The 21095-nt window shown below is 41.0% G+C and overlaps 2 protein-coding genes across 4 annotated transcripts; one reads left to right on the forward strand and one right to left on the reverse strand.

Annotated features, from left to right (window-relative positions):
* Positions 1-1332: 1332 nt before the first annotated feature.
* On the forward strand, positions 1333-14232 carry afap1l1a (actin filament associated protein 1 like 1a). Of its 3 annotated transcripts, none has more exons than XM_088430776.1 (20): positions 1333-1495; positions 6232-6357; positions 6431-6508; positions 6584-6663; positions 7046-7181; positions 7320-7415; positions 7496-7710; positions 8010-8189; positions 8632-8724; positions 9133-9192; positions 9396-9471; positions 10238-10342; positions 10412-10623; positions 10731-10876; positions 10981-11050; positions 11417-11561; positions 12566-12733; positions 12929-13104; positions 13176-13301; positions 13384-14232. In XM_088430776.1, exons 1-20 carry the CDS (start codon positions 1465-1467, stop codon positions 13408-13410), a joined length of 2346 nt encoding a protein of 781 aa, XP_088286902.1. In that variant the 5' UTR covers positions 1333-1464; the 3' UTR covers positions 13411-14232. The 3 variants fall into 3 exon arrangements, with proteins under 3 accessions (XP_088286902.1, XP_088286903.1, XP_088286904.1); XM_088430777.1 differs by having other exon boundaries at positions 8632-8712; XM_088430778.1 differs by lacking the exon at positions 9133-9192 and having other exon boundaries at positions 1334-1495; positions 8632-8712.
* Positions 14233-14382: 150 nt separating this feature from the next.
* gabrp (gamma-aminobutyric acid type A receptor subunit pi) lies at positions 14383-20230 on the reverse strand. Its single transcript, XM_088430797.1, has 11 exons — positions 19991-20230; positions 18884-18972; positions 18740-18805; positions 18555-18667; positions 18416-18483; positions 18109-18326; positions 16811-16893; positions 16467-16604; positions 16235-16387; positions 15263-15456; positions 14383-15183 (listed from the first exon to the last, which is right to left on the reverse strand). Exons 3-11 carry the CDS (start codon positions 18790-18792, stop codon positions 14851-14853), a joined length of 1353 nt encoding a protein of 450 aa, XP_088286923.1. The 5' UTR covers positions 18793-18805; positions 18884-18972; positions 19991-20230; the 3' UTR covers positions 14383-14850.
* Between the last annotated feature and the right edge of the window lie 865 nt (positions 20231-21095).

Raw genomic sequence — 21095 nt, forward strand, 5'->3', positions numbered from 1 at the left:
AGAAACAATGAGTCAAAAGTACATTAGATCCAGTATAGAATAGAATACATTGACAGTATCTCTTTATTTCATCAGTAGTCTTTTCCTCATCGTAAATCTCCAACTGTAGGCAACATTTTACTCTAACAAGACTATTTGGCAAGTAAGTCAAATTAAAATTTCAAAGTAGAATCCACACTTGGAACAGAGTAAAATAACCAGCGTGAATCCAACTGTAAACTTTACTCTGTTTCGACTGGGACCAAACATAATATTCTCAGACTAAAATAATTCCAGAAATTTACTGCCCAATAGAAAAGATTTGACAGGTCAGTAAAGTTGGTATCCCACTGAGGGGCGAACGCTGGCGAGTATCCCCGAAGGTAGCTGCTCTTTTGATCTCCTCCAGGGTTTGTTCAAGGTTGCAAGAGGTCATCACAAGGTCGTGACTTTGTGGTGACTTCTGATGGCCTTGAACGAACACTGAAACTCAAAAGAGCCGCTGCAAAAAACATGCATGGTGGGTGAATTGGACACTCCAAATCGTCCTTTGGTGTGATTGGTCGAATTTATTAATTTATTTATTCATACACACACACGAGGGTTGTATGAAAAGTTATAAGCAGCATGTGTCATCACGTAGGAAGTGTTGATGATCAGTATACATTATTGTTTGAGGATTTTGCACATGATTTAAAAACTGTTTTTACTATGAACCACCTTTGAATAAATGTTGGGTTTATTGTTTTGATCAGAAATGACAAAAAAAAAAGCTGGTAAAATGGGGTCGTTGAAGTTTGGCAGTGCAGTATTTTGTTTTTTCGCTGGAAGGTTTATGACTGTCGGGTTAGTGCCGATGTTTGGGAAGGCGTGTTTCATCATGCCAGAGCTTGTGCGTCCGCCTGAAGGCAAGAAGTAACTTCAAAAAGTTCCAACTTGCCTGCCCCTCAAGATGACTCCTTTTCTCCTTTTCTTTACCTCACTTTTACAATTGAAAACAACTCAATTCAAAATCAACGCTTGAAACAGAATTTTATCTCCAAAATCCAATGTACATCAGTTCTTCCGTAAAAGAGCAGATTCTATCAAGCGACTATACTTTTATTTAACAATACTGACTGCGGAAATATTGCAAATAATAATATAACAAGTAAAAGTTCCTCAGTGGGGTGTGTTGGGAGTGAGAGTCTTTCCCAGGTGCTGCCCAATCCTTTTGGATTAGACCAGACAGGAATCTAATAAGGACACACACGCACACACAGCAGCAACAACAACAGCACAAAGCTCCTGCCCCCCAAAAGAAAAGAGAAGTGGGCAGATGGAGGGAGGGAGTGTAGAGATAACAGATCAGAGGAGGAAGGGAGAGGAGGGACTGTGATTTCAGCAGCAGGCAGGCTGGAGCACACCCCCGCCAGGCCTTGACTCTGGAATATTTCTCACTCGATCAGCCTGTTGCATGAATGAAACTTTCTGTATTCTAGGACCATGGTCGGACTCTCAGCCACTGCTGTAGAGGGTAAGCTTTGCCTTGTGCTCCTTACATAATTTTGCAGATTTGATAAGCGCTATGAGCTTTGTGTTTCTTGTCGTAATGCCGAAACTTTTTATGTTTCAACACAATTTAGTCTTATTTGCTATAGTACCATCATCTGTCTTTTTTTAAACCACAGGTTATGTCGGCAAGATTGTGCTAGTTGTTTTAAGTATGTTTTAAGTAGCTCTAGCCCACAATGGTCAATGAAATAACTTGAAACCGACAACATTGTAAGTTTCCTAAATGTGAGTTGACAAGCCACAATTTTTTTTTTTGGACGGATGTAACAAAGTCTAAACAAATTTGTCCAGTCACAAAACCTTAGTTTTACTAACTAGAAGTGAGGCATAAAAACAAAAGGAAAATCAATGGGACCCGTGACCTTGTGGCCTTTGATAACCGAATAACCTTTGATGGGTGGTTGATACAGCTCACCACCAATATCATAAATTATTAGCTCCTTTTTCGCATCAATGCTTATTCATATCACTGTTTGGTTAGCGACACACAAAGTTCCGGCACGTATATCTTTCAGAGTTTCACATCATCAAATACTTTATTAAATAGCTATTGACTTCTGATGACAACTGGAAAGTAAATTCCAACAGAAGATATCGACATCATCGAATATTTTGAGCCTTTACAAACTGGTTTGTTCAGACGAGTCTAAAGTGGATTTTTTTTTGGGCCAGAATACACTGTGCAAATTTCGCTGCCCTGCGAATGGCTAGTTGGGATGAATATACAAAGTGCAATGTGTACAAACTGCTCATCACTCTAAACACAATATCCACACTATGAAACATGGTGGTGACAGCATCATGCTGTGGGGTTGCTTGTCTTCAGCAAATCTTGAGAAGATGCTCAGAGTAGCCTGCACGTTTTCGATGCGTCTCTCCCAAACACACCCGGCTCAAACGATTAAGATAATTTTCAAGCTCCTGCAGAGCTTGCTGATGAGCTAATCATTTGAATCGGGTGTTCTGTGGAGAGGAACTTGGAAAACACAAGGCCGGAGCTTCACACAAGTGCTTTATGCAAATGAACGAAATTGTACTGCTTAGTGTAACTTGAGCTTTGGTAACGCTTCACTATTGTGAAAGCGACTGTTTGGCGCCTCAGCTCCGCTAATTGAGAAACTCGGGAGAGTCTGGGTGTCACCAGATTCCTCTGTAATTAGCTGGAATATGTGCAAGAATATTGTGAAACTGAGCGGTTGCTGAATGACTGAACTGTCACCTCGGACAAGAGTCATTTATGTGTGTGTCTTTGTGTACATGTGTATAAGTGCGGCACACTCAGCAAATCTTATCAAGGGGAAAACACACTCAGCTGAGGTCAGGTTTTTTTTTCATATCAGGGTTTGTTGGCTATGTTAGCACAGGTGCGCTGTTTGCTGACAGGATTCAGTTCCCAAATCAGCACCCTCGTCCTCCCCGACTGCTCCTCCCCTCATCCTTGTAGAGTTACTTTCAACAAAAAGTCCACGCATGCATCTCTATTCAGAAGCTGCATTTTGTAGGGGCTTGCACTGTTAAAAAGGTGAGGAATGCGTGTGGTGTTTACAAGCAATTGTCATACAAGTGAGAGGAAGTCAATGTTTGACAGAGGCCGAAGCTTTTGAATAGCTTCCATCATTCCTGCTGGGAAAGCAAAGGAAGCACTGCCCCCCACCCCGCTCTGCCGCGCTCCAAATTTTAGGTATAAAATATCCTGTAAATATTTGAAGTGTCAACAGTTTCAGGGTGGTAAAAGAAGATGAAACGTTGTCTACCTTTCATTAAAATGTGATTTACCGCTTACTCAGGTTTCACTGAGGTGCTTTGAAAGACAAATACACAACGCCTCTTAGAGGTTTCAACGTTTAATAAATGGGACGTTTTCGATTTGGACTGAGCTGTCGTGATTATGGAGACATGTATTTGGATTCGGTCATATTTTTGTGGGCATCACGTGGCAAGAGAGCTTTTAATTTCTCATTTTGGCACAGGTAGCATAGGTCAACACGTCAAATCAGATAATCTGCTTAATAGAGCTCTAGTCTTTGTGATTTGGTATTTGAGTTTTGCGTTAAGGTACCACCTTGATCAGTTTACTACGGTGGATTTTGTGCTGAGTGGTCTAAATGTGCTGTGAATGAATCGCACTGCGTATAGATTTTTTTTCCAAGGTTAGGGGAAGCACAGTTTCAATCCAGAGTGACAATCTAAGCAGCTGGAACATTTGGCAAAGAGACAGCTTTCGCTCAAGCCAAGTGATCCGACTCATGAGCCTCCCAATCCCCCTTGCGCAGTGAATCACGTCATAACGAACAGGGTCAAAGTGGCTGATGCATGCATGAATCACTTCTTCATGCCAATTTTACAGGGAGTGCAAGTGTAGCTTTTGTACAATAGAAGGAAATACTTTGAAAGGAGCAGTAAAACTCACACTACGAGCTTCAGTTCTATTTGCATTTACTGAGGACTGGAACATTGACTGACCATTGTTCCGCCCATAGGAAGACCTACCTCAGGAAAGTACCGTATTCCTCAGAGTACAAGTCGTTTTTTTTCCCCTCATTTTCACCCCCCTTATTAGGGGGGGTCGACTTATAACCGCATAACTCAAAACCAACCAATTTTTTCCACATGTTTGTGTTTGAATAACATTGATTCAAATGCGAAATAAGTCTTATGTCCTTTACAAGGCTTAATATATAGATGCATTCATTTTAGAGCGTTTGCACAGAACATTGCAAAAAATGCACTTTCGTCAAGCATCACCTAATTGCCTCTTTGTTGTCAACTGCTAGGCTGCAAGGATAATTTTGTCGGCTGACTTTGATGCAATATGAAAAGGAAAAAACGGCTTGACTTGTCTCCTTCAGCCTTTAGATGAGTGCTTGAACAAGATTACATGGATGTTGACATGTTGGGGAAGATAAACAGCGAAGGGCAAGCTTTCACGCTTTAATCTCACAAGAGTTGTCACTTGGGTAAAGAACATCCCAAGAAAGATGATCAGCAAATCATCTATGAAGACCTCAATTTCAAACAAATTGAAGGCATCCGAAGATAACTACTCATGGAAGAGTAACGTGGATGTTTGAACAATTGACATATGTTTGTGTTCCAAACAAAGAGTTTTTCCGGCTGAGCGACTGTCTGATGGCTGACCCCAACTAGGTGTAAGGTTCAGCAGCTCTAATGTGTCTGGACTGTAAAAATGAAGCATGTAGAGGGTAGTTGAGTTGGGGGGAATGTTGGAGCGATGGCAGTGATTCAAACAATTGTTTAGAAGATGTGGAGATAAATTTGCACACTTCACACCCAGCCTTGTGGACGGCTGTGTGGTTTGGGTGAATGGCAGCTTTGGCTTTGGTTGCTCTTGCTTGTGTCTAGCATCAACTCAGATAACGCAGGAATTCAAACAAAATGGCTGTCGCTGCAGGTTGTGCAGTTGGTATGGCCACAACATTAGACGCACCTGTGGAATTTTTTTAAATTCCGTCTGATTTATTAAATTTTTCAAAAAACTTTTGTTAACAGTTTAGCCTGAACTGAGGTCTCTGTTTGAGTATTTAGCATCTGTATAAGCATAGCATTAAATAAAGCTGAAAGGTTTATTTATGTCTGCTTGAGGTTTTGAGTGATCTAAGGCATTGTTGCTATATCAGATTGGAATGATGTGGAGACTTGATAAGTGGGGAGGAATCTTCACCTGTATCATTACCACCCAAAATCTTGTGCAAACAACATCTGTATTCTTTTTATTAGATTTTATTCACTGGACTGAACGTTTTATGTGTTGCGTTGTCACTATGACAACCAGCCACACTCAGGAGACACAAGTACAATGGAATTTGGATGATTCAATATAGAGGTAGGTTCAAATGTGCCTCTGTTTTCCGAAAGCAGGGAGCAGAGCATCATAGCTCAGTGCTTCTCAAATAAGGTGATGAGGGGGCGGATGACCCCAGGGAACACATTTTTTTTGTTTCAGGCGCTTTGATGCAATTGTTTTTTTTCTTTTTTAGACTAAGGTGTAACCCGTATAAAGGCTGTTTCGTTAAGGTTAAAAAGAATCCAGGTTTAGGTATACTTATACCATTTTTATAGATAATAATCTTATTTATAGTCAGCGTGTCGGGGGATGCACAAAAATGTTTCTCTTTCCTAAGGGGGGCTAGGGGGGAGTGTCCCATGGTCAGCCAGTGACCCACCCTTGTTCTTGGTCTTCATCTCTTCTACAATGAAAGGTTTGGCCGTTGTATCATAAACATGCTCTGTAATCTGTTATTCTTGCCACAATCTAAAATCTAAAGATACTGCCAAAGCTTTTAATTTTGCGTCATCAGCATTTGATACAAATTTGAGGGTTTGGCTTTGTCTGAGCCAGCCATGTTTCCATGATGCTGCTTAATGATAATCTGGCTCCTTTTAGGTTTGGATGAAAAAAAAAACTGCTTGTTTTACTCTATTCAGTTGTAGTTTTCTCTGTTTTAATGAGAAATTGCTTACATCTGTCCTATTGCTACTTGATTCTTGTTGTTTAGTCTGGACTCTTATCAGAGGAGGCGAGTGATGTTCACCGACTGAAAGTTAAAGGTGTTGAAAAAGCAAAATATACCACAAAGTAAAAAGTAACAGCTTACATGAATGTGATGCGTGTTTACGAATCTTTTCCTGATCTTTGCTCTCTGCTAATACACTCGCTGACATTTCATCCCGATGCAGCAATGGAGCAGTTGGTGAACGAGCTGAGTGCACTCCTAAAGTTGCTTGATCAGGAGACGCTGAGCTCTTCCACCCAGGAGAAGAAGACCTCCGTTTGTAACCTTCTGCAGCAGATACAGCCATCAGGTCTGTAAGAGAGTTATTGATAAAAACGCATACCAGTACGCATTTTGCTGAGCATTCTTCAATCCGGTTTTAGGAAACGACTACATCTATGTCAACTCTGCAGTGTACAGAAACGGCACCAGCTTTGTAGAGTCTCTCTTCGAGACATTTGGTGCGTTAGAGTTCATTATATTTATAGTTATAGGGGCTACTTTTGTCTGTAAACATTGCTTGTTTTCATTTCCAGACTGTGAGCTTGGAGATCTAAAAGATGTTAACGATGAGTTGAAGCAAGAAAAAGACGCACAAAGCGAGACTTCAAAACAGGTCAGTGGCCTAATTTCTTTACCGGCAGCCAAATGTGAGTTTCAAATTGGAACTGGCTTTGTTTTCTTCATGTAGGGTGTGATATGAGAATCTCCGCATCATTTCAAATCCATGCTAGGCTTTTCGGCTTTTCTTTTCCAAAACTAACTTTGCGAGCAAAGATTGCAATGTGTAAAAGATTGAAGAGGCCTCTGGGAATCATAGACTATGTATTCCGTGTTGCAGGGTTTCCCACATGCTCATCACACTGTAAATGAAGATTTAGGGCTCCACCTAAGGAATCATTTATTCTCTGCAACTCTTTGATGAAATAGCCCCTTGGGCTGCGAATGTGTAAATCGGTCATTTGAGACACAATGTATATTTCTATCTCACCTCTCAGAACTGTGGCGACCCCTCGGTTGTGCATTCAGCAGACTCTCCTCCACCTCTGCCTACAACACCGCCCCCTGAGGAATATTATGAGGAGGCAGTGCCACTCAGTCCGGGCAAGATGCCCGAATACATCATCACAAGAGGTAAACATCATCCAAAAGTCCGTCCGTGTGGAACAACAGCTCCAGATTCCAAAAAATGTGACAAATGTGAAGAAAATCAAATACGTATTTCATATTCTATAAATCCTGCCACTGTGCTGTATATTATTTATTTTACAGTTAAACCTAGCCCCGCCACCTCCATAGAAGATGGATATGAAGATGCAGATAACAACTACCCAACGTCTCGCGTCAACTCTCATCGTAAAAACTCCTGTACGTTAATAATCCCTAATAACGATCCAAATCCTATTCAAATGAAATCCTTTGACATAGCCTGTGTCTTGATGTCTCAGATAATGATTCTGACGCTCTGAGTAGCTCCTATGAGTCATATGAGGAAGACGAGGAGGAAAGGAGCCCCGGGGTGCGACTAACACATCAGTGGCCCTCAGATGAGAGTTCCATGCCCCCTACCAGGGACTGTCGCATCTGTGCCTTCCTGCTACGCAAGAAACGCTTTGGCCAGTGGTCCAAGCAGCTCACGGTTATAAGAGAGAATCGCTTACAGGTGAGTAAATGGAAAACGAATGTGCATAAAAGTTATTAGATGAAACACTGTGACTACTAGCACAGTTATTTTCAATCTTGTGGCAGTTTTGAATTGTTTTCTTTTTTTTGTGGCTGTATTAACAATATTAATAATTGTGATTGTAATCTACATTGGTGTACAACTACCATTATAATGACAATACTGTAGAATTATTACCTCGCGGTAAACCTTATTACGTCTGCACCTTATCATGTGATTGGTGAGGTTCCGACGTTTACATTAATTTTCGTTATCTGTTGCTATGTGTCATTGTGCAGTGTTATAAAAGTTCCAAGGATACATGCCCCAATGTGGACTTGCTGCTGCCACAATGCACTGTGGTCTACGCCCCTAAGGACAGCAAACGGAAGCACCATGAACTTCGGTTCACCTTACCCAATGGGGATGCTCTGGTGCTGGCTGTGCAGAGTAAAGAGCAAGCAGAGAAATGGCTCAGGGTGACTTTGATCGTCCGTTCTATTGCTATTCGCCCTATTGTAGGAACAATATATACTTTATTAAGCGTTATAAAAAATCCAGCCATCCATCCATGAGCTGATTAGCTCATTGGGGTCATTGGCTCATTTTGGTCATGATATTAGCTTTTTGTGGTTAATGTTGTGTTGCACAAAAAAGGATTTCATGCTAACCTCGTGTGATTCAAATATTAAAACGCAGAATATATTCCCAGAATAAAAGAATGAAGGATTGTTAATTATTCTTTGTAAAGGCAGATTTTTTTTCACTGCATCTGTTGGACTGTATTAAATGGGTTTACCTAATACTCGGTCATTAAGAATATAGATGCACAATTTTTGCAGAAATATGGCTATTAAACTTATTGATAGCTCCTGGAAAAGCAAGCAGAGATGGCTTGACTTGATTGAATAATCCTTACAGGTTATCAGAGAGGTGAAGGGTCAATGTGGGCCGGAGGTGTCGGCGTCCCCTGTAATTCTAAGGAAAATTGAACTTGACAAGGTAAGTCAAAAGGTGAAAACACTGTGCTTTGAGCTATTATCAGCTATTATATTATCATTCATTTCCATGTATATTATCATTTTTTTTCATAGTTGGGGATGAGTAAAAAGTCAGCAGCAAACAGCATTTGTGTTGACACCATCAATTTTCCGAATCAATTGTACTGTATGTCAAACCACAGCCGACATCTGTGTTTGATTGAGAGAACAAAGGCAAGATGTGTTATCTAAGTGATTGTTAAGACGTCAACGCTTGCCTCACCTCAAGCCCTATTATTGGACTGAGGTATTAACTCTTCAAAGTTTACCGATACAAGTATAATTTAAAGTCAAGGAAGGGAGGAAACGATAAAGAAAATAGGTATGTTTATCTTCTAATACTATGTGTTTGTGCTGTTCACTGCATGTGAGTAAACCAAAGAATGAAAGTGAGGGATTCCAGACATACAGTAGATGTGTGAAGACAGGACAAGTGTTGCAGGTATTGGACTTTGCTGTTACCAAAACGCTCTATTCAGTGCTCATTTTACCTCTGAAAAGTGTTGGGTCCCCGGGACTCGCAATCCTAAAAAACAACGGAGATATATATATATATATATATATATATATATATATATATATATATATATATATATATATATACAGTACATCCATTCATCTGTATGCATGTACTCTCTTCCTCAGAGGTTATCTGCAGAGAAGAACAATTCAGATTCAGATGGTATTGGCGTAACAACAGCGGAGAACATCCGGGAAAATGGTGAGAATGGGGCATGAATGGAGCTATTTCTGTCCAAATAGCAATAAAGTAATTTCCCATTTGATCATATCAAACATCATCAGAACTTCAAAGCGCAGTTAAATGTTTTTTTTTTTTTCTCGGTGGTTCAATTTTTCTGTGAACAAACAAAATTGTTAGCCAATTGTGAAAATAGTTCTGTTAGAACTACTCTGATTTACAAAAAACATTTTCCCAAACATAGTTCCCACGAAAAAAGCCGTATTCATTCCCAAAGGCACTTTCTGCAAAACAGACTTACGTCATTCCCACTACAAATTGTTCAGCTCATTTAATTCGTTTCGGAAATTATTTTCAACATGCTAAAAGTTCCACGCAGTTCCACACACAAAAAAAACGTATTTATTCCTAATGACACATTTTAAAAAACATTTTTTACATTATCACATCACATCGTTGCATAAATGACATTTTCTTCAATATCCTTCCATATCGTTTAAAATCATTCCAAGTTTCATTCAGCGCTTCGGCATGCAATTTGTAGATAAATTCTAAGTCTAAATATTGAGCGGCTCGGTGGCGCAGTGGTTATCACATACACCTCACAGTACCTTGCAATACTGTAAATAAGTACCTGGGTTTGAACGTCAGGATTCGAAAGACGTATTAGCATGTCATAACTATTTACATCGGGATTTAATGAGTTAATGTTGAATCGGTGTTCTATTCTTCAAAAGTTTCCAATAAGGCGGCACAAACATCTTTAATAATTGGATTTTCATGGCAGGTAAAGTGAAGCGCGGAGCCTTTGCTGCTGGTCGAAAGATCACGCGCATCATCAGCTTCTCGAAGAAGAAGACTTCTCGAACAGCCTACAACGACCCTCGACAAGGTCTCCGGCCGCTTGCCCGCTCCTGTTGGGTTTGCCTCAGAGTTCACGTCTGTATTTCTGTACCTTCAGGTTATCTGTCGGTGCTCGTCAACCAAGAATGGCAGGAGCACTGGTGCTGTGTGTGCAGAGGCTTCCTGCACTTCTACCATGACAGAGGTGACCATCAGACCTCCTTGCCTTCCCTTCCGCTGCACGGCTGTGAAGTGGTGCCGGGCCTGGGACCCAAACATCCCATCGCCTTCAGAATCTTACGAGCAAGCTCTGCCGTGGCTGCTCTGGAGGTGGGAAATTTTTTGTCTGACTGCTGCTTGGTTACTTTGGTGGCTCGACCTCCACAAAGCGCTTTACGTTTAAAAGAACTGATTTAGTATGGCCTCCTTATTTTCAGGCAGCCAACTCCGAGGATCTTGGCAGATGGCTCGGCGTTCTCTTGGCAGAAACTGGCTCCGCAGCAGACCCAGAGTCTCTGCATTACGACTCTGTAGACGTGGAGACCATTGCGAATATCCGCAATGCTGCTCGCCATTCTTTTCTGTGAGTGAGACCGTTGCTGAGTTGAGAATTTCAGCTGCTCAAATTTGAGATCCTTTGATCTAACGGAGGCATCATTTCTACTCCACGCTCTGATACTTATGTAGTTGGGTCACGTCGTCCTCAAGTAACACGGACTCCAGAACGTATGATGATGTTCCGAATGACGATTTGAAGGTTGGTTCCATGAATACGTGCGTGTGTGTGTGTGTGTATATACTGTACAGTTTTGGGTGTACTTGTAGAATGGTTATGTATAACGAGCTTATTTATAGTTGGTGCGGCAAATGGGGGGTGCAGAAAGGTTTTGTCTTTCCAAAATGTGTTTGAGAAGCAAGTGTATGGGAATGAGAAACAACAGCCATTACGGTGGTAACAAGCAGGCACGAGGTCACAGTAGTTTAACAGATTGTAAACCTCTTAAACCAGTCCACTGACATGCATTTAAACACACACACCACTCACACACCTCTGTTGTCACAAGTCAATAAATCCAAAAGTGCTTTCACTGCACGGCTTAGTATTTGAAATTTTTGTTTGCAGCCCTCCCCTCCCTGTGCTCTTACACTCCAGTTGATGGAGAGCTGCCGCCAGCAGCGTGGGAATCAAGGCAAGCGGCGCTCGAGTTTCTCCAGCAGCGATTCTGACAAAACCAAACCGTTAAACGCCCTGAAACGAACAGGTTCAAGTAAGTGATTTCCAAATAAACTAATTTGGGTGTTTTGGAACTGATTTAGTTTGACAGTTTAGTTTTGATTTAGTTTTGACAGTTACAGATTTGTGCCTAGTTTGGGTTAATCTTTGTATTTTAGCGCCATCTCTGGCCGGTATTGATAGTGCATTGACTACCTAGAGAAAAGTCATTGCAACGTCTTGGAAGGACAGAACATTGGGTTATCAATCAAAAATATATATTTATGTTCATTTTATTTCATTTTATTTATTATGTTTTTGACTGAATAATTGGCAGCTACCTTTTTAGGGGAAATTCACAAAGTTTTTTATAAGGAGGTGTGCAATTTGCAGTTGCAACCACCCCACCCCCTCCCCCAAGGCGAATTTGCAACTTGACTCTGACTTTTTCATGTGAAGCTTTTTTTTTTATCAGTTAGCATGAACATGTACAGTAAAGTTCCTCACTTCATCATTTTGACAAGTCTTGCAGGCCTTAAAGATGTTTTACAGATGCTACAGCTTAATCATACGTGACCCAAAAATACCAGATGCTACTCTGGAGTTTAGCAATCCTCTCTTTGTAATAAAATCTGCTATCTGCTTCAAACTTTCCTTCTCCTGCCTCGTTCTCCATCCAGAATCCCACTTGACGCTCCCATGTGCGCCATTGTGTCTCTTGGCTGCTCTCCCATAAATAGAGAAGATGGACATTCTGGCTTTAGCAACATGATATTGGCGTTGTCCTTTCTTCATTTCTCGCTTTTGCGCTTACATCAAAGAAGACGTGAGCACGCTTTGAGGCTGTCAGCTTTGGGATGTAACATGAGATTTATTAGACACATTAGGTTTGCCGTCTCGCCTCATGACGTTAACTTCTGCACCAGCGTGTGTCGCATTATGTTGTCATCTCATCATTGAGGCGAAATAGAACACATTAGAGTATTTTTTTCATGATTCAGCAAAAAAAAAAAAGATAAATAAATGTTGTTTTACCGCTCACCTGATATCTTTTTTCAGACTCAAACCAGTATGGAAGGTATGGAAAAACGCGAGCGGAGGAGGATGCTAAGCGCTACATGAAAGAAAAAGAAGAGCTGGAAAAAGAGAAGGAAGGGATTCGGAATACACTCTCGGACCTCCGAAGAGAGAAGCGAGAAGTGAAGGAACAGCTGCAAACAGCTTCTGGTAAAGATTAAAAGAAAAAAAACTAAAGTTTTGATTTTGGTAAATTGTATCTTGAAATCCTGCAAAAGCTTGTATGTCAAATGGGTCTACTCTGTCGGAAAAAATGTGTTTGAAATATCTACTGCTGCAATAGGCTAGAAAAAAAGTGGTCATGCAATCTTCTGACACTCAAGTCAAGCGTATGTGTGTGCACAGAGAAAAGATGTGTCCTTTTGAACCAGCGTGTGTCCCAGCTGGAGGACGCTTGTCGATCCAGGGAAGCGGCACGAGTCGACCTGGAGCTGCGACTGTCCCAAGTTAAAGAAAACCTCAAGAAAAGCTTGGCAGGTGGAGCCCTGGGTGCACCCGTGGAATCTGTTCCTCCTGTCAAGGTATTTTTCATGGAGAATTGCTTATTTTTACCCGCCCTTGCCTTCACATACAATTTGTTCCTTCTCTATAGGGGTCCAGAAAGAAGACTCATAATATCTACAGTGACAGCTTACCAGTAAACTGTGCTTCTGAGATGCGTAGGAGACCTCCCTCTGTTTATGCTTCATCTTCAGGAACTGTCATGCAGAAAGCAAAGGTTACGCTTTATTTTACTTCCTGTGTACTTGCATACTGTGAGCAAATGATGCAATATATACAATTTTCCTTCAAATTTGCAGGAATGGGAGTCAAAGAAAACAACGTAAATGCAGAATTTTCACTTGTACTTAAAGTAAATGGAAGTGATTACATGAAGCAACATTTGGGACCTGCCAGCCGAGGATGAATTCTCACCAGTATTCAGAAGCGGAAACGTCCAACAAATCAATGTTGTAATAAACAAAAATGCCACTAGGTGGAGGTACATCTTCTTTAATGCGCTTGTATTTTTTTAAGTGCCTCAGAGGACGACGTTTCAAAATCCAAATGACTGTCATTAAAGATTTCAGCATTAAATAATGCAGAACTCAACGTCGTAAGCACACGATAAACAGTATGTACGTAGGTAATGTTATGGTGCAAAGGGTTGTGCAGTGTGAACGTATGTAAATGTAAAATATGTACTGGCAAGTGGTTATGGGTTTTGGATGGGAGAAGACAGTCTTATAAATGTGATGTTGTGAAGAGTGAAAATAGATAAAGTCAGAATGTGAGCTCAATTACTGTTGTTGTTTTTTTTTTCTTTTTAAGATTGTTCTCCTGAAATCTTCTGATAGTATGATTCTACTTTTCAAAAGGACAGTTTGGAATCGATGTGCCATTAGTTTAGGTTCTTAACACATTTTACGTCGAAGTGGATCCATCTCAATCTGTCAGTGGCAATATTTTTTACTTTGCCATTTACCTGCAAATCATGTGGTTGACCTTTGCACTTTAAGATTCTCTGACCTGGGTAACAACAGACCCTTAAAGTCATTAAATCCGTTTGTGCTATTTATAGCCATAACATATATTTCAAATAACATAGCAATGTTGTGACCCCACTTACAAAGTTATTTGATTATTAAAAGCAATTTTTCTTCGTTAAAGTAGTGTTCTTTTTCCATCTTTCCCACTGTATAGTCCTGCCCGCTTTTGCCTTGAATGCAGCAGTAGGAGAGATGTTGTTTTGCAGCTCGCATTTGCTCATCCTGAAATTACAATAGCTTCAATTATCCGAAATAAAACAGCACACTGGCTTGCCCCACATCATTGTTTTATTATTCTAATGATACATGCTGTGAAAGTAATTACAGAACATGGTCTTGTGCAAACATTGTCTTAAAAACAACAAAGAAATAGCAGTCAGATGGAACACTTTCAAGCGTGATCCAGCTGAAACAGACATTTCTATTTTACTGCTTGCTGACTCATTCTTGTTTGGTTTACCAGTCAATGGACAAATTACAGGATTGTTAAAATCACGTGATGATCATGTGTGATGTGAAGATGTTTTTGTTTGTTTGTTTTTTTTAGGAGTGGCAGCTGCTTTTTATTCATTCGCAGCCTCATCATATGGTTGAAAGTTGTTTTTTTTACATATCACTTCTCAACCAAAAGCATGTATGACGCCTTAGGATCCAAGCGACTGGCCTGGCATCTCCATTGGGAATGCAGAGCAGATGCAGGGTGGTGAAATTAACTCAGTGGCAGCTTGCCAGCAGCTCTCAGAGAAAGAGATAATAAAGCCAGTAGAGAATATTGACGAAGAAGAATGCCGTAGGGAAAACAGTGCGGGCATGGCGATCAATGTTGTGTGGATTTTCCACAATGAAGATGGACGCCACCCTTCTAGAAGCATCCTTTACTGATGATAGGCTGCAGCCTTGATCTGGTTTTTCTTCCTTGGGTTCACTGGTGGCCTTTGTGTCACTATTGGCCGACTGTTCTGGAGATTCCTCAGTGGGGGAGCTCACTTTGACAAAGTTCTTTTGTTGGGTGGAGCTGGCGATGGGGATGGAGCCGTTTCCACTGGACTCGTTAAACTCTCTTGCTAGATCCTAGAAAAAAAAAGATGGTCGTTCTCAGTATGTGACTATCATCACTGATATGTTGAGGAAATTTGAGTGCTTGGCCCACCCTGTGCAAGTCCTCTATGGTCTGGTGTTGCATGGTATAGAAATGAGCACATGCGTACTCCAACAAAGCACCAAAGATGAAGGTAAAGCAAATGCCCAGGTAGACGTCGATGGCCTTAATGAAGCAGTTGGCATTTGGTAGTGAGGTGCGAGCGCCCATCATCAGAGTAGTCATTGTCAGCACTGTAGTAACTCCTAGGAGAAGACCACAGCCTTTGTTTCAGACTTTCCCAACTCCATCTGTCCATTTCTTAAAATACTCGCCCTTGTTAGGGTTGCGGAGGAGCTGGAACCTGTATGTATGTATGTACACTGTATATATCACATATTTGTGGGTAAGGTAGTCACATTGTTCAAATTATATTAATTTGCTTTCATTGCATAACGTAGCAACTGAGGTGTGTGCATCAAATGTCACAAACTGCCGCGTAAACGATTTTGGAGTGCATGTAATATGCCGGTTTAACATGCTAATGCACTTTTATACAGCTCAAGCTAGCATCCCCCGCCTCCCACTCTCCAGGCTTCAGTAATTGATTTGCGGTAAATCCAACTGCTACACTAATGTAACGGTTGTATTAAGTGTGGGTTTATTGGTCATGCCTGAAGAGTGATGCACAAGGGTGCAGTAAGAAAAACGCAACTCGTCTTGCTTCCTGTAATAACGTTGCTACAGAGACAATACAAAATCGCACAGATCAATTTAACAGTATAAACAAAAGAGGATTTATCATACTGTTGACGTCTTTATATTGCACTATGATACTAACAACATCTCTGAAAAGTTCAGAGTCAAAATCATATTACTTGTGTGGGTCGCCATGATTCATTTGCAACTTAAAAGTATTGACAAGCAGAATCATCGGGCTTGCAAGCTAACAACTCCCAGGAATCAAATAACTGAGAACCGGTTTGTAAAAAAACAAACAAAAAAAAAAACCCTCTATGTGACTGTGATTAATCTTTTACTAACCAATGCAGGTCCTGGCTGGAACAGAGGACTGGCTAATCCAGAATGAGACCCAGGAGAGAACCACCAAGAGAGTGGAGGGAACATATGTTTCCAAGATAAAGAACAACACGTTTCTGCGCAGAGCAAAATGCAGCACCAACTTAGGGTACTGCCCTGTGAAGAAAGACACAAAAACACGCTCCCATTAGCCTTTTTAAAATCGACAATTCCCAAGTGTTTGTGGCAGGCATACCCGTTTCGTACACAGCCTCTGACACAGATGTGTAGTAGCTCTCCACGCTATACTGAGCCAGCCGCAGCGTGTCCAGACCCCTCACTGAATCATTCCCTCTGGTCCAGTAGAACACTACATCCTGCAGGTTGTAGCCCCCTAGTTACACACAAAGCACAGCACTCTTGTCTTTATTGAGGTTCTGTACCCTTAGCCAAATCCAAGCCTTGGTAGTCAGTATCATACTTACTTAGTAGAATGATGATTAAAATGATGATGATGATATTGAGGAAGATGGTGATGATAGTGGCCTTCTACTCAGTAGGGTATGGTGGGTGTGAGTGAGTTGGAGTTCAGTTACTCACAGCTTTCTAGCTGCAGGGTGCACACCTGTCTGTCCATGGGGTATTTGGTCAGGTCCATGTTGCAGGCGATGGTAGCTGTGATTCTGTTAAGACAACATATTTCGATTTATGAGCTTGTTCTTTTTGTTTCCCCAAACAAGCACTCACGCACACACAACGATTTTATACACACACATATGTATTATTTATAAACTGTATATGGGATGCTTTTTCGTAAAATCAGTTTTATATCTCAGAGAATGGACACAAATATTGATATAGTCTCATTCTACGCTTGATTTCCTTTAAAATCATATGCAACAAGTGAAGGGAGCTAAAAAATGTATGTATGCTTTGTCTTTCGATGTGCACCGACAATCATTAATTTTCATACACTTTGATTACAATTTCAGTCTTTTGCCTGCGTGGAAATGAAAGTCGAAACTTTGAAGAGGTTGTTTTCGTAGAAATTCGTATTCACTCAAAACTAACCTCCGCGACATAAGCCTGGTTTTGGTCAAAAGTACACAAACGCACTTAACCCTCTACTGGGCACAGCGGCTGAAAGACTAGAGTTCCAGGGGTTGGGAACTCCGGTTCCTCGAGAGTTCCTGCCTAATTTTGATGTCTCCCTCGCCTTTCACACCTGGTTCAAATAATCAGCTCATCAGCAAGCACAATGGAATCCTGATCCTGATCATTTCAATCAGGCGTGTTGATTGTGAGACATCAAAAACAGGCAGGACATGGCTCTCGAGGAACGGAAGTTCCTTACCCCTGGATTGGACACTGTGTCCAGTAAAGGGTTAAGGGCAATTTAGAGTGTCCAATATACAACAAAGTCGCCACAACAAAGGCCGCAACTCTCGGTGGATTTTCTTTCAGGATACTCCAATTGATAGGGGGAGGTTCTAAGATAGGGTACATAAACTCTGGCCCTTGCGTGCACCTTGGTGGTGGAATTCTACTCCGATGCACATGATTCAAACAATTAGAATCATTTCTAGACTTCTGCAGAGCTTCCTAATCATAGAAATCAGGTGCGTTGGAGGTTGGAATTTAAAACACGCCGGATAGACTCGAGAACTAGAGTTGGTGACCCTTGATCTAAGCACTAACAGACAAAAGTGTGGCGGTTGATGATCATTTTTTAGTTTAGGTGGCACAGGTGTAGCAGGCCATTGCAGTTTCATGACAACAGTGATTCCAATGAAACCTCAGACGTCAGATCTTATCCTGAGTTCTTCAACGTGATTTGTCAAATGTTGTACAAGAGCTCCATTTGTGTTTGGGGTGTAAAGCAAATTAGAGCAATGTACCGAAGCGCGTAGAGAACTGTCCCGTTGCTGAAGATGCGTATGAGGCGGTTTTCCACCGTCACATCATGCAGGAAGGAACGCTTTGAGTCGGGAATGAAAGTGTCGGGGATCCAAAGAAGAGACACCAGGCGTCCATCTACACTGACACTCTCGTTCCCAGGGAAAACCAGCCTGGAATCGCGCCACCGCTGGCGCAGGAAGATTGTTGCAGTGTAGTCCTGAAAAGAGACGTCTTGATGTATTAAATCAGCAACTGCTTCTTTATTGCCTCAATCACACGTTATTTCCCACTCAAAGATAATTGTACCATATTGATTTCAGAGATGGCATCGATGCTTGCAATGTCAAGACTCATCCCAATTTCCACAGGACCTTCTGTCACAGAGACACAAGAAGCTTTGGCAAACAACGCGTTGATACCACTTTGTGATCGAGTCTGGTTTTACCATTGAAATTAGGTCTTAGGTAGCGGTTGTATCCTTTCATCAGCTTCTGGATGGTGGGCAAAAGCTGGGAGTCATTCCAGTCCCCAAAGTGGTGGCCGGGGAACATGCAACCGCTTGGGACCACAGACAGAAAAATCAATTTCAGCACTCTCCATGGCACAAATTGTGGAGCTGAGGTTTCTCACCCAAGCGTGAAAGTCAGGCACATGATGAGAGGCGCAGGCAGCTGGACAAACATTTTGGATCAGCAGCTAAGCAGAAAAAAATGTGAAGTGATGCTTATTGTCCATAAATGATTATGCATATTAACTTAGAATAGTATGCCATACCTGTACACTGGTTTCTGGCACAGGTGCCGATTGATAGATAAATTAAGCAGGCAGCACCTCTGGAGTGTAGCAGTGGTGTCACTGATAGCCTTAAAAAGATCAAATGAACATTTTTTTGTCATATATTCATATAGATAATGGATGGATGGATGATTAAGAGGGAATTTTCTACAATCCCCATTTTCAGGAAAGTTAGGATTATCTGTAAAATGTCAATAATACCAGAGCCCTAAAAAAAGTGACACGTGTATTGGATTTGAAATGGATTTTTGAAAGTGATGTTATGCATCAGCCAATGTAATCATTTGATGTGACAACTCTGCATTTTTGCTCCGTCTTTGTAACACGTGGGGAACTTTTATCGATCACCCCCTGCTCCATAACAAGTCCTCGTATATCTGATTAGCACATAAAGCAGGTTTTCCTGTATGCAAGTTTCAAGTGACATGGAAGGTGTCACCTGCTGATTTATGGGGCTGGGGACTCATGGTTTATTCACAAAGGTAGTCCGATAACTCATTCTATAGCTAACCCATCAAGGATGCGCCATTATGTTACGCCCTCGTATCCGGGTCCCCCAAATCTTCTTCCTGTCAATAATTAACTTAACTCGCTCTAACTCATAATAACATCTGCATCTTTTTCTTGTTTTCTGCAATTTTTCAATACATGGCCTTGATGCACTAATTTGTTAGAGAAGCCAAAGCTGTTCCATCGACTGCATGTATTATTCACGCAGTGGTGCCGTTCTAAAACTGTTTATCTCAACAATGATTTCCCTTACTAATGGCTGTGATGAGAGTTTAGATGGAATTTGTTTCACTGCACTCATCCCCATATTTTCCTCCATATTTACTGTTTTTTATTTCTTTTGTTGATCTTTCTATCTTTGTCTTTATTTATGTTGGATTAGATGTTTTTTTTTATACTTATCCAAATGCATTTAACAGCCAATGGAGTATATTCATTTTATATGACATTTTTTTGACTAGAGCAAGAGGTTTTAATTATTGTTATTTCCTTTCTCTTTTGAATTTTTTTGCACTAAAACAAAGGTTTTTCGTTATTTTTCTAACGATTGTTTTCCCTTTGTCTTTTTTTTTTTACCTGTTTCCATAGAGCACCAACAAATCTTCTGGATTTCTTTGTCCACCTGTTCTTCTTTAGCCCTCGTTTCTTTGTTTCCTCTTCCAGTTTTTGGCCAGTAAACGAGATTAGTCTTCTCAATCTCTTAGTTATGGTTACATCCAAGTGTTAATCCATCAATGAAGCACAAATTTGGTCCTATTGTGCTGGTAATGTTGCTTGTTTGACTGTATGTGCATCTCCCTGCATCTCTGCACTGCTCTCGTCATCTCCCAACAGAGCTGTGGTTTAGAACCCCTCCTCTCTCATTTCCCCTCCCTCTTTCTTTCCCACTGCATCCCTCTCACTCCTGCAATGCTCACCTCCACTTTGAAATGAGCATGAAGCTTAAGAACAAAATAAGTGTGTGTCTTTTAACCCGATCGACCGCTCTCACTCTCATCCTCACACCGTACTTAATCTCGGTACACCCCACAGCTCCTCTTAACCCTGAGAACAAAGCTCCTCCTGGACTTCTGATCTCATCTCCTCCCCTCCAGCATGTGTCCACTCTAAATCTGCTCACTTGCATTAGTGTAATCATATAAACATTTCCCCTTTAACGTTGTGATGAAAATCTTATACCAATGTTTCGCAAAGATATCCTACAAAGTGGTGACAGCAACCTTACCAAAATATTTAGCAATAATCAAACTTTATCAATCGTCACTACATTTTGGAGAAAATAATAGATGAATCACAGCATTAAAGAGTACCTCCGAAGATCCCAATTAAGGGAGCAAATTATAAAGTTTGTTAAATAGCTGGTGCTCCAATTTTTGTGTCCCCAAATCACCCTGGCTAACCACATAAATGCTCAATCCAGTTATTTAGCTCAGGCGCCCCTTTAGTTATACCTGATCTACTGAAAGTCACTTTTGTCAGAAATATGGCTTGTAAAGAAACATGAATCTTCAGTGCCACTCATTTTAATAAAATTGTTGCCAGTGCGATTAAAGATTGCTGAGTTTGAGTGAGTCATTGCTCCTGTTATTTAGATTTTATGAGGATAATGTCACCTTTCAAAGATAATAACATGTTCTTGGATCTTTGCTTGGAACCAATCTCAAAAAAATGCAGAAAATTG

Source organism: Hippichthys cyanospilos, chromosome 13, assembly GCF_059441005.1.
Source record: "Hippichthys cyanospilos isolate Australia breed blue-spotted pipefish chromosome 13, RoL_Hcya_1.0, whole genome shotgun sequence".
NCBI lineage: Eukaryota > Metazoa > Chordata > Actinopteri > Syngnathiformes > Syngnathidae > Hippichthys > Hippichthys cyanospilos.